The following is a 17,722-nucleotide window of genomic DNA, read 5'->3' on the forward strand; positions in this document are numbered from 1 at the left end:
CCCATTACAATCAAAACCAAATGGCGGGAAACTGTATTTAAAGAACAAATGGGGTTTTGAAAGCAAGATTCCAATGCTTGTTAAAAGAACAAGTGCAAGATATGCTCCAGAATTTGTAGGGAAGTTAGTTAACACATGCTATGTATTACACAACTTGTCTACTACTTTTGGTATTGAACATGAAGAAGATGATAATGAAGAGGAAAATGACAACTTACAAAATATAGTGAATCAAAATATCTTAGGTAACTTAGGTGCTCGAGAGGGAGAGGCAATAAGAAGTATTGTTAAAACATATTTTATTAAAATCCTTTTCTATGTCTTAAATACAAAACTAATATTACAGTATTATTACCATTAAGTTTGTCTTTCTGAATAAAACAAGTGTCTATTTGGTCAAAATATAGTTTAATTGGTATACAGTTTGGCCCAAATTGGGTGTACATGTATGGGTATCTTGGAAACTATAAGAGATAGAAAATTGGTTAAATGAGGAAAGTTGTAGGGCATTTGGTTACCAATTTAGTGCCGCTTTCAGAACGATCTTATCTTTTTTCGATTTTGAAATATTTGGAAAAAATCAAAAAGTTGTATTTTTGAAAAAGGGCTGTGTTTTTTTTTATTCCAACGTATTTTTAAAATCTGTAAAAACATTATTAAGACAACTTTTTAAGGACAACGCATACCTGAATTCAGTTTTTGTTTTCGACGTTTCGGTTCTGGGTTTCCATCCTCAACTTCTTTTTTTCTTATGGCGGCCATTTTGTTTTTTTGCTGAATTAAAAAGATCTTTTTCTTCCCTTTAAAATGATTTATAACACTTTATGAAAATATTTTGTGTTTAAGTCAAAAAATTAGATAGTTTATTTTTCGCTGAGTTGGCCATGACTTTTATTGGCATTTTGTCATACACACAATTTTTATTAACTTACTAACTCGCTAACTTATACTTTTACGTAATTTCTAACTAAAACAATTAACTACTTGTAACAATAATATTAAATTAAATTATTCTAAATGACGGCCATTTTTGTTAAAACATTTTTCACATTTCTTTAAAACACTTCTAGTTACCTTGCGCAGGGTGTTTCTATTTATATTATTAAAGACATTTCGAACCCTATCCTCTAGTTGTTCGAGTGTCGCAGGAGGTTCAAATTCGTAAACTTCATTTTTAACATATCCCCAAAGATAAAAATCCAGGGGTGTAATATCTGGAGACCTAGCTGGCCAATTTACAGCACCGCGGTTCGCGATAAGTTTATTGTTAAATTCTTGCGTTAACAAGTTTTGAACGTCCCGAGTATTATATGCGGGACACCCGTCCTGTTGAAACCACACATCACTCCGTATTTGTTCTTCAGGTATTATAGCTCTCACGGCAGGTAATATCTGCTCTTCCAAAAGATTTAAATATCTTTGACCCGTCAGTGTTTAGTTATAAATAAAGGGCCCAATAAGGTGATTATCTAAAAACAATTATAGCATTTTGCTTGAAAATTATTTTGTGGAGTGGGTAATTAACTTACCGTACATACCACACCATACATTAAATCCAAATCTTATACGTGTAGTCTACGTTCAGCTACTTCATGAGGATTCTCAGTAGCCCAAATGTGACGATTATGCCTGTTAAATACTCCGCAGTTGCTAAAAAACGTTTCGTCGGTCCAAATAATTTTCCTGCTGAAATTAGGTATTTCTTGACATTGCCTTACAAACCAGTTTAAAAATTCTAATCGTCTTGGGTAGTCTGTATCCCTTAAACCTTGAACAATAGTAGGTTTATATGGATGATATTTATTTTTTTTAAGGACTCTTTGAATGGTAGTCCTTGGTATATTCATATCAGTTGCAGCTTTTCGGGTCGATGTTTTCGGGTTGGCATTAAAATGGTGTAAAATGTTTTCATCGCGAGCTTCATTGTCCCTTTGATAATTTTCTGGCGTCGGTATTTCAAAACTTCCATGAGTTCTATGGTTCATGACAAGCCTAGCGAATAGTCTTGGACCTGGCTGTTGTCTCTCAGGATACAGTTCCAAATATCTAGCGATTGCAAGATTTTCATTCCTATTACATGTAATATAACATTCTAATATGTCAAATTTTTCTTCACTGGTATATTGCATGGCTATTTTCGGAAATTAAAAATTTAAACAAAACTCACTAAAGACAAGCGAAAACAACTAGATACGAAAAAACTATTTAACACTAACAAGAACAAGAACAAAAAATTAAGAAGATAAGAACTACTAAACAAGATAAAAAGTTAAATCAAATAAATAATATTTTGCAAAACTGTCAGTAAATGACGCTAAATCATTAAGCAATACTAATTGTTTATACGACAAATGGCCTCCGTAGTAATGGCCTCCGCATTCATGGCCAACTCCGCGAAAAATGAACTTTATAACTTTTTGACAAAAGAATGAAATATTTTCATAAAGTGTTATACATCATTTTAAAGGGAAAAAAAGATCTTTTTAATTTAGCAAAAAAACAAAATAACCGCCATAAGAAAAAAAGAAGTTGAAGATGGAATGTCAGAACCGAAACGTCGCAAACAAAAACTAAATGCAGGTATGCATTGTCCTTAAAAAGTTGTCCTAATAATGTTTTTACAGATTTTAAAAATACGTTGAAATAAAAAAAATACAGCCCTTTTTCCATAATGAAACTTTTTGATTTTTTCCAAATATTTCAAAATCGGAAAAAGATAAAATCGTTCTGAAAGCGGCACTAAATTGGTAACTAAATGCCCTACAACTTTCCCCATTTAACCAATTTTCTATCTCTTATAGTTTCCAAGATACCCATACATGTACACCCAATTTGGGCCACACTGTATAACTTGATTATCGTTTAATAGTCAACATGTTGAAGTAACAATAAACTTTTTTATTTATAATACACAAAAAATCACCAACACAAAAAAAATTTAAAAAACCAACTGATAATCTTACATTAAGAAAACAGATAAACACAAAATTAATATATATAATAAGGAACATGAAATATTTAAATACTTTTTGTAAGGATTACAAATCAAAAACTCATTCTAATTAAACAAAAAAAATTACTTAAAAATTTATACTAGTGAAAGAGAACATATCTGAACATATCCAGGGTTATAAATATAAACTTTTTTTCAAAAACCTTTTTTAAGTATGTCTAGTATTAAATATCACAATTTCCTAGAGGAACAACCAAACCCTTAAAATTCAGTCTGAATGTAGTTTTACATTTTCTTAGGGTTCTTGTTTCTTAAAATTTCACAGAGTTTTGTTAATTTTGTATTTAAACTGTTATCAATATTCTCTAGAATATTGATTGTATCTTAATATTAATTGATTGTATTATTATCACGTTTTTTCTTTTTATTTGCGTTTTTCTCTTGTAGCTTTATATGGGCAAAATAATCATGGTCATCATCTGGTCCTTTTCTTTTCTCTTGTCGAAGACTTTCATTTCTTTGTATTGAGGGTGAGGAAACTAATAAACTTGAATCTGGCATATTTTCTAAATCAATTCGAGACACTATTTGCTGTACAGGGCTAACTGATAATATTCCAGAAGTAATTGTAGATGTAGCAAAACATGTTTTTTTCTTTGGAATAACCAATTTTTCCTGATATGATTCAAACTAAAATGAAAGGTAGGTATTTATGACATTTTTTCAATCTTAATATTTTTTTATTGTTTGGGGATAATATAAGAGGAAGTACAAACATTTGTTTAAAACTTCTATTATAGGCTTTGCTATTAGTAACTTATTGCTACAAGGCAATATTATACTTTTTCCTGTGTTCCACAGCCTTCAAGAAATGTCTTTCCAAGAATATTTAATAATCAGTTATCAGTGTCAGATATACCTTTATTTGTTAAAAGAAACCCTCCTCCTGTTAACTGAATAATGCTGAATAGTTTTTCAGAATTCCAGACATCTATGCTCCATAATATATTTTAATTTAACTTTATTCTTATGTTGTTATAAATAATTCTAAAAAAAAATAACTTTTGTTACCCTTTGCCACTTTTCAGTTGTCCTTTTTCTATACCCTAATGAATTTAAGATATTTCCCAGTTCTTGCCATAGTTTTTTTAAGTTCCTGGCGGGAATTGGAGGAAGGCAATCGCCCCCTGGCAAAATCCGGATATTCTTCGAAAAAGTTTGCAAACGCAATCAAATGGTCCTCTCTAATTTTAAAGGACATTTTAATAGTGCTACAGGCAAAGAGATTTATTGAAACTTTCCTTAATCGCCAGACCGATCAAGAAAACAATAAATATGTGAGGTTAAGGTACCATTTCGGCATCTACATCGGTCACGACTGAAATGACAGTTGGAATCGTGACGTGTTGTCTCGGTTTTCGTAGTAAGAATCGCGAAATCGTAGTAATAAATTTTAGGTATCCGGTTTAGTTCAAATTAGGTGATGTTCTTTACACGATTCTTAAGATATTCATTATAAGCATATAAATCATAATTACAATAACCTGATCCAGATCAGCAGCCCAGTTTCCTTCACTGTCTTTAACTATCCAGTTCTTTCAAAGTTAGATTTTCTGAAACAAGTCTCTGAAAATGCTTTTGTCTCTTTCGCACAACCTTTAAATTTTTCATGTACAGTCATTCATTTAGTTATTTTGTTCTCATATCATATAAAGGGGGTTTGGATTTATCCACGATTGTCTTGTAATAGTGTTTCCGCCACTTTGAGTTATTTGAGTTTTAATAATAGCATCTGTAATATCTTCTGAATGATTGTGATGCAATTCTTCTAATTTTTTCAGAATTGGTTTTTGTTTACTTTTCACATCCGCAACTTATGGAAGTATTGTAATTACTGAAATTGTAAAACACTGTCCCAATTCTATATACTTCTTTAATAAAAAAATAAATATTTAATAAAATTTCATTTTCTGGGATGCAATAGAATGAAAAAAATATACTGGAACGTATCCATTAGGTCTGAAACATTATACAACAAATGGTACTAAAATCTAGAATATTGTATCTCTTTTAACGAATATTTAATTTTATAAAAGCTAGACAGAAATTCCACTTAATACAAAAGAAAACCAGAAATAATTTCAACTGCAAATCAAGATTAAAAACTGAAGCTCATCCAGGTCACATCAATACAAAAGCGTTATTCTTAATATATATTCTACGATGCTACACACACAGGGATTTAACAAACGGGGGAAAGTGGCGCGTATATAGAGGAGATGGTACCACACTTATATAAGATCCTTGCGTACCCATCGACCACGAATTTTGGTGCTTCCAACGGTGGTCTGAACCTCTTCTGATATATTTTTTTTTATTTTTAAGGTAAGTGTTGTGTTTATCTGTGATTTGTGTTTTGAGTGAAAGTGATTTTTTTGTGAGTGAATAATAAAGACCATAGAAAAAAAATTACTTTTAGTTTATATCTGTATATGTTTATAACTGTAAAAAAACATAAATTTGTATGATCAGTATCAAAAATTATCAATTTTAAATTAATATTGCATGAAATTATAGGTGCAGAGATTTAGGGTTACTAATAAATTTGAAGTTTTAAGAGGATTGTATTGCCTTTAACTGCAAGAGAGTTGTTTATTTTTATATCTTATTTTGTTTTAAAATTTGTAAAATCAACATTAAGAATTTTATATATTGGTTAATTAAATTCAAAAATATTAATCTATAATTTTTTTCCTAGACCAAAATGAAGCTAGCTATAATCTCTTTGGCCATCCTAGCTGTAGCTACAGCTTTTCCTCAAAAAGAAGGTGGTGCCTACACAAACGAAGCCATCAGGCAAGCACAGCAAACCTTTCTGATTCCCAAGGATGCGCAAATTCAAAAGGTACGTAATAAAAACGACTATAAAATCTCTAGAACTAATCAGATTTAAAGAAACTTACGTAATAGTTATTGGGTTGTTTACATGTGCAATCTCATCTTGAAATTGCACAACCGTGAACATTCTAATTATACGGTTACTTTCATTCGCAACATTAGACAACGTGAGAATCTTTGATTTAATTGTTCGGTAGGAAGTATGTGACGGTTTGTTGTTTTAGTTTATTCATGTAAATGTATGTTTATGGTTTTTTGCTTTATGGAAATATTTTATTATTACAACTAATTGACCAGCTTTTTGAGGGTAAATATATTGACATTTTTTTCTTAAATACTTGATTTTGTAAAAAATCCAATTAAAGCCTTGCATCAATGTTTTAGAAGAAAATAATAATTTTCATTTTCATAATTTAGATTGGAATTATACCTCTGTTATAGCTCATAGTTTAGTACATCGATCAACCGTAACTCATTTTTTAATATTATAAGAAATCTGGTTTTTAGTTCAATTTAACAACCTCATTAGGCTTTTTAAATTATTAAATGTTATGGATCTTAGTATAAAAAAATTAGTCAGAGTCGAATAAATTCGAATTTATCATTTTAAATAAACCTTAACATTTTACTTACAGGTAAATTCATTAATAAATATACTATGAACTTAATACTAATTATTGAATAACACCTTGTAAATCATACAAAACTTAGGAATTTTAGAAAAATTTAATTAAAATTTCTAACTTTAATAACTAAAATTTAATACTTATATAATTATAGTTAGGCATTTTCTTCCATTTTAACAAATTTACCATTTTGGTAAAATTATGAAAAAAATTTGCTTACGTTACTTGTTATTTGAGCAGCAACTTTTCAAAACGCATTTTGTCGAAATTGGACAAAATTGAGCTTGAAGCGGATTTGCAAATTAATTATTGTGTTCTACAATCCTGTGAAAATAAAACAGTTCAAACGGCATTAGGTCACTGTGTAATCGACGTGCAAAGTATAGGGTTCACATCAAAATGCATTTTGTCCACAGATGTAGTCGAATCAAAGCGCATTATGTTATTTCGCCAATAGAAGGCGCAGTCTCGAACAAAACAGCTGATATATAAAGCTAGTGTTGTGTTAGTTTTGTTTGTTATAACTTGCAATTCAGTAAGTTTCTGCAGTGGAACAGGTGTATATTGTCCAGTTACATTCTTTAAATAAAATATTTAGGAACTAGAAAGTGTAAGTGCTAAAGTGCGTTATAATGGAAAACCTCGATAACAGTGTTATTGTGGGCAACTATAATGAAGGGTCAAGGAAAAGGCAACGACAAAAGACATAAAGGGAAATGGATTATGAGAAGAGGTAAGTATTGCTCGTTTGTTACAATAAAAAATATTCACACCTATACTTATTTTTTATAGATATCAAGACCCTGACCCTTTGTTGCTTAATTTTCAACCACCCTGCCTCCACAGAGAAGGAAAATTTAACTGTCTCAGTATTTCAAGAAGCATCCTAGCAAAAGCAAAGAGAAAAGTTTTTTTATAAACCAGACAGAAAGGAGCAAGATAAAAGACTGTCCTTTTTAATGGATGTTGCTCAACGAAAAGGCAGCCGAGTTCGTGGTGAGGTGAGAAAAAACAAGCCACATCGCGTTGCAGTTAAATATTTCTTGATATCTACAGATATCATCCGGTCGGTCAGCGAAGACTTAACACAATTGCTGACGGAATTTTATCTGGAATCAGGATCGTAGAGAAACGAGGAGGGGATCATAAACTACGGAAATTTTCTGCAAAAAGAAAGCAAGTGTACGAGTTTATTTCAATTTTGCGAGGTTGCGAAAGTCATTATGCACGAAATAAAAGCCGTCGACTTTATCTTTGAACATAAATCGACTTTTTCACCTTTATAATATTACCGTTGAAGACGAGTTGAAAGTTAAAAAAACGTTTTTCGTAAAAATTTTTGAGACAAAGTTTAATCTAGGGTTTGGCTCTCTCGCTTCCGATACCTGTAGCTATTGCGCTAGACTTAAAAGTGAAATTCAGTCTTGTGAAAATGGTGTTATCAAAGAAGGTTTAATTTCAGACATCGTAATTCACAAAAAGAGAGCTAAAGCTTTCCATACTTTGATGAAGCAAATCCCAGAAGCGAGCATAACGTACGTGTTTGACTTGCAACAAGTGCAAGCAATTCCCAAAGTCAGTATTGGTGAGGCTTTCTATTCCAGACAAAATTTATTTTACTCTTTTTGTGTGACTGATCTTGCAGCTAAAAACCCACATTTTTATGTCTGGAACGAGACACAAGCTGCAAGAGGTGCTCAAGAAATTTCTTCAGCTTTGATAGACTTTTTAGAAAAAGTACATATTGAAGATTCGGTAACGCAAATTAGGCTTTTTGCGGACGGCTGCGCAGGCCAAAACAAAAGCCAACACGTCATCCATGCTTTAACATACTGGCTACATAAAAAGTCCCCAAGAAACATAAATCAGATAGTAATATACGAGGGCGGGTCAATAAGTGCGTGACTTTTTGGATAAAAGATTGGTTTTTATATAAAAAGTTATTTTATTTTTCAACATAGTCTTCTTTGAGTTCTATACACTTAGTCCAACGTTTCTCCAATTTTTTTATCCCTTCGGAAAAATATGATTTGTCGAGGTCATCAAAATAGGTATTTGTTTGAGAGATGATTTCATCGTTGCAGTCAAATATCTTTCCGCCGAGCCATTTCTTTAAGTTTGGGAATAGGAAATAGTTTCTGGGGGCTAAATCTGGAGAATAGGGCGGATGAGGAAGTAATTCGTAATCTAATTCATGGATTTTTGCCATGGAAACTGCACATGTGTGGACCCTTGCATTTTCCTGGTGGAAAAGAACTTTTTTTTGGCCAAATGTGATCTTTTTTCTTTCAGTTCCTCATTGAATCTATCCAATAAGTTGGTATAATATTCTCCATTGATTGTTTTCCCGTTTTGAAGGTAGTCAATATGGATTATACCGCGTGCATCCCAAAAAACGGTCGCCATGACTTTATTGGCTGACAAACCCACCTTTGCCTTCTTGGGCGCCGATTCACCCCGAGAAATCCACTGTTTTGACTGCTGTTTGGTCTCCGGCGTGTTGTGGTGGATCCACGCTTCGTCCACGGTGACGAAGCGTGGATCGTGAATTTTGTCGATTGTTTTGGATGTAGAGGCCTCGACTGGGCGTCCAGAACGTTCGACATCCTTCGTGCTCTTCGGCCACATCGAAATTTAGTAAACCACTTCTTTACCATGGAAATGAATGGTGCAGAGTCCCCATAATATTTATCAAGCTTAGCCTTGGTTTGAGTGATGGTTTTTTCCGTACAAAATAATGCTTAATGAGCACACGAAATTTACTTTTTTCCATTTTCTTCTCAAAACGAGTGGTAGTCTGCTATCAACAGCTGTCAAACACAAACTAAATGACGCAGCTTGTTCAAATTTTGACAGGCGTCAACTGACAGTTCTCTGTTGACAGGAGCAGAGTTGCAATTTCTATTAAAGGGCGAAAAATTCAAAAAGTTACGGATTTATTGACCCGCCTTCGTATTTCCCAGTTCGCGGCCACTCCTGTTTATCTGCTGACAGGGTATTCGGTCGAGTTGAGAAACATCTACGAAAAACTAAAGAGGTGTTGAGCCCTATTGCTTATATCAAAATTTACCAACAATACGGAATTGTCAGGGTTTTAGGCGAAGACTGGTTCCTTAAAAACTACAAAGATCTCAGAGAAATACTGAAAAAAATTGATGGAATTAGTGACATGAAAAGAATATTTTTATAAAAAACAGCTACGTTGGTATTAGGATAAAACTTGAGCCCACCTATATGTTTGACGACGCTTCGAAGCACCCAATGGCAATAACAAAACGAGGCCAAACTTTGATAAGGGATATGCAGGATCGCTGTAACATACCACTGGTAAATAACATCAAAGAAGAAAAGAAAACTGATGTGCGAAAGCTGCTTTGTGCAAGATTTTGACAAGACTGGGAATTTAAAGTCCCGCTTTCTTCGCTCTTGTTTTTTGATCATGCCTTAAACACCACGACGGAACCAGAAGCTGAAATTCCAGATCCTGCAGATGATGTAGGTGAAGAAAATCCCATGTGCGACTGCCTCGAAGAAGACCCTAAGCAGGAACAAATTTGATTTTTTTTTTCAAGTGGACTTTGTATGTTATTAACATTAGTATTATTTTGTAAGTTTGCATTTTTCGAAGAAATTAAACAAAAACAAAAAAAAAAAGATATTCCTAGTACTTAGTTGATATTTTATCCTTAAAGTCGAATAATTTCACTACCAACACAAGTTTTTTGTAAAACGAATAAATTGGAACAAACAGCATTATGTCCAATTTTGAACGAAGCAAAACGAATTTTATACATTGTTACGAATCAACACGCATTAAGTCCAAACATTTTTTAGATTTTTCCAGATTTTCTAATAAATATTGATTTAACTGAGATAACTTAATGATTTTAAAAGAAAATCGTTTTTCGTCAATACCCAAAAAAGTATTTTTTGGACAAAATGCGATTTGAAAAGTTGCTCCTCATTTTATATCTTCCTCTCATGACTAATATAAACCATTTACTGATTTTATAATTTGTTTTAATAAATCAAAAATATTTTATTCGATTTATTATGCTTAATAATGAATTGACAGAGCTAATACCTTCCAGTAGAAACCCTATGAAAAAAATTGAGTTTATTATTTCAAATATACTTTCTATGTTGTGACATTTAACTAAGAAACTATTTTTTTAAAAATTTAATTATATTAGAAAGTAAAACTTACTATTTTGGTTTTTACTAAATTTGAAATAGAGTAAGTTTCGTTTAATGTTGGCCTAACAAACACTACGTATATATTAGTGAATATGTGTGATAAAACTTTTCAGGGGATTTCTGATAGGTTAATATACTAAGTTTTTAATGTAACATATTTTTTAAATAATAATTAAATAAATTATTAAAAGTGTGTCTCATAGTATTTTCAAACGTATACCTAATATTTTTCAAAAATTTTAACTAATTTTTTTAAATATATCAAAATTTTCTCAAAAACAAAATGTAATACTGGCTAATTTATTTAGAAGCTATACTTTCTAATTTCAATTATTATGGGAAATTTATATTAAGAAAAAGGAGAAGATTTTTTGGAAAATCAACAAAATAAAGAAATTTTATAAATATGCAAAAAATAATGTTTTTATACAAGAAATTGAACCAAGAGATCCTGATTTTGCAATAAAATTAATACACAATTCTATATTTTTTAAAATATAGTTATAATAAATAACAATATTAAAATTGAAAAGTAACAAATTTAAGTCTTATCTAAGATTAAAACGTTATTTCCAATTTTTTATTAAATTTCTGCTGTCTTTGGCATGATTTTTTAAAATAAATTTAATTTAATAAACCGGAATTGAATGCGCATAGAAAATATACTTCAAAGAATTAATTAATTAGTTTCAAATGGAAAATACCAATAAACCGTTAATATTAAAGCACATTACAAAATAGGAGGCTATCTTAATGGTTTCGTTAAAACTTTTAACAGTGATAATACAAACAAATTATTCTCTTTATTTCTTAACAACTGATATACGTTATTGCGAAAGAAATTCATTGTTTGTTTTCAGCTTGTAAATAGTAGAAAGTTATCATGTACACCTAATAGATGTCTGAGTTTTCCTAATTCTTGACACGCATTTTCTTGTAAACTTTCTAGTTGTTCGGCTTAATTGAATATTGTTTTAAAATTATTAATGCTGGCTATAAATGATGATTATTTAATTATAAAAAAAAAATTGAAAATTTTTTGATTCAGTTAAACTTATTGCAGCTAATTTTTTTAAGCAGTCATTTTATTTGAGTGCTAAAAAACTGATTATTGACTCAATTATGGTATATATTTCTGTCATAATAAGCACTAATTCATTAAGATGAATATTTCTACCTACATTTATATACAAATCTAGTTCGATATTTTTGTATGATACTTCATGAGACTTGATCTTTATATATCCAACTTAAGAAATTGTGAGCACATAACAAGGAGTGTATTGTAACTATGGTTCAAAGATATAATTCATGCCAGTCACCTAATTTATATATTTTTTTAAATGAGTTTACTATAGAAATTAAAGTTGAATAACATCTCACCAAACGTGTCTTTACCAACTTTAACCTTTGCAAAAATGTTAAAAATTAAATCGTAATATAAAATGATCTGAGATGCCAATTGAGTTCAATTATTTGACAATAACCGAAAAATTCTTGTTTTTTAATTAGTTAATTTTTTGATCTTTCTGTCTTCTATGGTGTTTAAGTTAATAACGAAGAAGGAAATAATACATGCTTCTTACATACTCATGAGACCTTAGCATCATTGATGCATAATAAACTTATTTTAATCAACCCTAACGTGTGAAGTGAGATTAACATTCGATCCTCATATGATGTCAATTAATTCCAATATATTCCAGAATAAATGCCAAAGGTTCCCTTATTTTACATTATGGAAGGATTTGGTATATTTATTTGATGAGTAGTAATTTTTTGCTCCAGAGATAGTATTTAGACAAAAAAGGAATCTAAAATATGTTCCTAATTGACACAATGGAGTGAAATTTATTTTCTAAGTTTTTTTCTAAGTGTCACCGTTTGATCTGAGAAGTAAATTAATATGAACAACATAAAATTTAGACTATTCATTTATCCTATAATAAAAAAGAAAATTTTTCAAAAACTATTTTTTGTAATTAATTTTTCCATATTAAGTTGCAACATAAATGATATTGTGTTGCATATATTTTTACACATAAAAAGCTAAAAGAAAATAGTCGAAAGCTAACATATAGTTCCCAGTTTTTTTTAATTTCTGACATACATTTTCTTACTTTCAATTTTTATCGTTAATACATTATTTATTATACGAAATTATCAAGCTCAATTATATTATAATCACAAGTTTATACATTATAGTCTCAACTCATAATTTATTTTTGGAAATTCTGGTATAATAGCAGAATGTAAATAATGTTTACTAAATATTTAAATATTTGCAAGAATTATCTTAATTTAGAAATTTGATAATCTGTAAATTAGATTGAACACTAAGTATATGTTGACCATAAATTTCCAAATATCCTTTTGCAAACTTTTCTGTTAACCTTTTTCAAATTTCGTTTTAACAAATGTTATAGCATAATTTTTTCTATTGGTATTCTTAAAACATACCAATGTTTAAGGATATATTGAAATAATCTGACCTTTTTATGTTTTTTTTAATGCCATAATTAGTACTAATTTACTAAGGACATTAGTTATTTTTCGAAACTCATCAAGTTTCTCATATCTGGCCACTACAGTTTTCTGTGTTCTGTTTTTTAGAATAAATTAGCTTTAGAAATTAGAAAGTAAGTTTTTGTTACATCAAAGCTAGTCTTCATTGACTATAAATTGTTTACTTGACTACAAGTATAAATATGGTGTAGTTTGTAACGCCTATTGGTTCTAGTAGATATAGTAACAAGAACTAATTCTTTTAAATTTTAGTGTGTGATATTTTTGTTATATTTTTAATAATTAAGAATACATCTGGGGTCGCTTCAAGATATCCCTGCTCTTTATGTTAAAAAATATGAAGAAAGAGGGAATATCCCTCATACTCAGCAAACTTATGTTGTTCAACTTTAAACACGTATAGACTTGAAGTGTCAATTATTATTAAGTAGTAAATTCTATGTAATCAGTATATCAGTAAATCCCAATATTTTTTTTAGTTTTATGAAAACCTATTAGAATAGCTCTAATTTGCTCTTTAGGATACTTTTTTTCCCAGGTGGTATCTACCACAGAATATATGCTAAATATGGTTCATATCCTTATATGCCAGTCCTCTTGTATATTTTTCAATAAATTTTCTGCAATATGCCGAGGAACCACTTCAATCAACCTACTTAACAAATTCTATCATTTGCAGTGACATTATCATTAAATCATCAGCTTAAATAGTTTATGTTGATAATGTATCATCGATCCTAAGATGTGCAGTGTCATTATCTTAAAAGTAACATAGTAGGTGGTCGCTTATTGATTCTAAAAACGGTAAGTAAATATGGATCATTACACGGCAGAACAACACGTCCTGATTGTTAAAAAATATTATCAAAATGGTGAAAATTTAATTACCACTATTCGTAAAGTGGGTCCAATGTTTGGTTAAAATAATGTTCCTAATTTATCCACTGTGACAAAGAATAATCAAAAAATTTGAAGGTAAAAGTACTTGATACGAGCTTGTTTGCAGAGGATGTTTTAAACAAAATATCACCAGAGTGTAACAGAAAGGCCAAATACGGCAATTCGTCATCGGCCACAAGAACTGGACATTTTAACAGGCACTCTTCAGTGAATTCTCACTCAAGATTTACAGCTGAATACCTACAAAATCCAACTGATTTAATAACTTCTGCCACCAGACTATGAACAGCACAGATAATTCACTAACTGGATTCTTGAGTAACCTGCTGATTTTGCAAACATCATTTTCAGTCACAAGGTTCATTTTCACCTCAGTTAGTGTCGTCAATTAGCCAATGTGTCGCATTTGGGGCTTAGAAAATTCACGAATGATTCATGCATTATGGTCTGGATGAATATTTTTCTTCGAAAATGAAGAAGGTAATTCAGTAACCGCAAATGGCGAACGTTATCATCCTATGATATTATAGTTTCTTGTACTTCATTTAGAAACTATTGATTTTGAAATATGCGAACCATTGGCTCTTTTGCAGAAATTTGCTCCTCGTCGTCCAGAATTGGCCTCCACGCTCATAAGATTTAACGTCTTTAGACTTTTGGCTGTCGAGTTATCTGAAGTCCCAGGCTTATGCCATAAGGCAGCAACCATCAAAGCATTGAGAGCCGAAATTAGGCGCTGTTTAAATAAAATACCACCACATTTCATTATTGAAAAATTTGTCAAAAGGGTATGCATACCAAAGTCAATTTTTTAGATATTTTGTTTCATACATAATTCCCAAATGTAATTTTCTAAATTAATAAAGATTTCAATACTTTGCTACAAAAAACCATGATTTATTGAACACTGAAATCTCTTGCTCTTATTGAAACAGCCTTTAGTATATTATCGAACCTTGGATTCTTTTCGACATTATGAAGGGATTGTAATGTATTTAACAAAATACAGTCTAATATTGATCTGACAAATATTTTTAATTTGCTCCGTAGAGTGCCTATCTCGCTTTCATATACTTAAGTGATAGAACGTATTCCATAGAATGTTCCATAGACTTCGGAATAAAACCAATACAATAATAAAGGCTGTCATTCACCAGTTTTCTACCTATGAACGGGCCCGATATTCTCTGATTAACATTGAATAGTACGAAACATTTTGGTTTATTAGTCTTACTATATATAATCAAAGTATCGATTTTAAAAGCTTTTTTGGATCTTCCTTCCTTAGGTCTAGTATAACTTAACTTTAATAAAACTTCTGGAAAAACATTCAAAACATTCTGGATATATTATGTACTTGTAAAGTATCGGCGTCCTTTACTTATAAATTAAAAAGTAAATACTTCATCTCATTAATAACTCTTAAAAAATTGATTTGACTTTTTCGTTTGTTACAAGAATTTTTTTTAATATACGTTTTTTTCGAATATGGCATCCACGTACAATTTATTATAAAAAAATTAAAACATAAATGGTACCTAAAATATATATTTATGTAACAAGTTTGTAAAATAATCTTTTTTAAAATAAATGGTAATTTGGCGAGTTTTGTCCATTCTTATTAATAAAAAAGAACCAAGGTAGTTTTACATGGCAGTAACATTACTTCTGCTACTAAAGAAAACATAAAAAAAAATCAGAAATACTAAACCACACATAAAATAGTTTTACTTATGTTCTAGAGTGTAAAAAAAAATCATTTAAATACGTATAATGTATCAGTTAAAAGAGAGGTTTTTAGAATAAATATTACATTTAATATTAATATAAATCATTATTTTAATTAAATATAAATATTTACTACTGTTAATTTAATTAGTATTATGTATCCAAGTAATTCAAATATTCTAAACAGTACGCCCACATCTATAATGATTGTAATTGTAATAAATAGATTAGGTCTTAAAATTGTTAACATAATAATACATTAATAATATAATACTAACTGACCCAACTTAAAATTGTGAAAAAAAAAATTTATATATTATTGAGCTGATTTCAGACCTTTTGAATGCAAATCAGTTATCGTAACAACTACCCTAAGGATACCGGCAAGATAATTTTTAGAAAAGGGCTAATTGTTTTCCAGGCTTTTAGAGTAGCTTCTTATGCCTTTCAGGCACCTAATGCAATTTTTCATATCACTCATAAACTGGAAATATTTCTTCATACATTTAATCCATTTGAAGGCATTTTTCCTTTAATTCCAGGCATATGACAAAATTTTGTATGTCTTCCAATTAGAAATGTTCTTCTTTACATTTTCCAGGATTTTAGAGTGATTTTACGTAATTGTTAGCTATTTTTTTACATCTGAAAAAAATAAGTTTTGTTCCAGGATTTCAAATAAATGTGTTATTTTATTCCAGGCATTTGATATCTTCCATGAAATATGCAAACACATTTTTTTCATGTGTTTACATATTTTGACTAATTTCCCGAGTTGGTTGGGGCTGCCTTTGCTGGATTTTTGAATGTACTTTCTCTGTGAGCTATTGCTACTTTTTGAATTTATATTGCTATTTTTCTGATATGGCTATTCTCCTATTTTTTTAATACAGTTATACGACCAAATGTATATCATTTTTGCCGTCATTTTTGTGTGCGTAAGAGCATATTTTACACATGGTAGTAGAAATATATTTTTTTTGGAATTAATGCTAATAAGTGAAAATTACTTATTAACTTTTCCAACATCAAAATTAAAATTGTACAATTTAATAGTGTTTTAAAAATCTATTATAGTACATTTCGAAAAATAGAAAAGAAATTTGAAAAAATGTGTTTTTTTTTTTAATAAACAGTTTTTTATTCGTGATATAATATGTACACTATTTATACCTATAACTTATTATTTTTTTAGGTGCAAGAAGGAATAGAAATTGGTGCCTACGAAAGTATACCCGGTGACCAAAAAATTAACCTCTTCGAAATCTTAGGAGACCAATTCCCACCAGAGGTAGTCAACAACTTGCAAGGCCAAATCGACCAAGTTGGCAAAAACTAAACGATTTTTAGATATAAGTTATCTATTGTGATCTTTTGCACCCTCCCTTCTGTATATAGTCCTATCCGCACTCTTTGCACCAACTCCCTTAATTTGCACCATTACTTTTATTGCACCCCTCGCTGTTATTCTTCTCAAAAATGTGCCAACTTTCCTTAACTTCTTCCTTGCCAACATTGTATCTTTAATGTTATATTTTTTTGTAAATACACAATAAAATATTTTAACTTGTTTTATTTATTTCGTAAAGCGAAAGTAGCGTAAAAAATATTGTCACGAATCAGACATTTTGGTCATCATCGTGCCTTAAAAGGTTACTCGGGGAGAAAGTTACTGTTTTTTTCACAGGCTTGTCTTGAATTATTTATAGTAATTTATTGATCTTTATATAGTAGGTGTCATAAACTTTCACCTTTGGTAATAATTGGCTGATCTTACAAAACTCGTTTGAGATCAACGCAGATTAGGACAAGTCGAGTTTGCTGAAACTGTTAGATTTAATTTAAAATATTTGCATGTAGAAAGTTTGGCTGTTAAAAGATTTTTATTTCCGTC

At 30.2% G+C, this 17,722-nt stretch overlaps 1 protein-coding gene across 1 annotated transcript; it reads left to right on the plus strand.

Moving 5' to 3' along the window:
• Positions 1–5,184: 5,184 nt before the first annotated feature.
• LOC126746380 (uncharacterized) lies at positions 5,185–17,390 on the plus strand. The gene is made up of 3 exons (XM_050454613.1): positions 5,185–5,338; positions 5,712–5,858; positions 17,024–17,390. The coding sequence occupies exons 2-3, from the start codon at positions 5,718–5,720 to the stop codon at positions 17,165–17,167; spliced, it is 285 nt and encodes a 94-aa protein (XP_050310570.1). The 5' UTR covers positions 5,185–5,338; positions 5,712–5,717; the 3' UTR covers positions 17,168–17,390.
• The last annotated feature ends 332 nt before the right edge of the window (positions 17,391–17,722 follow it).

This window comes from Anthonomus grandis, chromosome 17 (genome assembly GCF_022605725.1).
Source record: "Anthonomus grandis grandis chromosome 17, icAntGran1.3, whole genome shotgun sequence".
Taxonomy (NCBI): domain Eukaryota; kingdom Metazoa; phylum Arthropoda; class Insecta; order Coleoptera; family Curculionidae; genus Anthonomus; species Anthonomus grandis.

Bases quoted from the DNA above. Each gene is read 5' to 3' on its own strand.
- LOC126746380 (XM_050454613.1), top strand. From the start codon at position 5,718: ATGAAGCTAGCTATAATCTCTTTGGCCATCCTAGCTGTAGCTACAGCT. The intron at 5,859-17,023 runs GTACGTAATAAA...TTATTTTTTTAG, and splicing joins AGGATGCGCAAATTCAAAAG to GTGCAAGAAGGAATAGAAAT.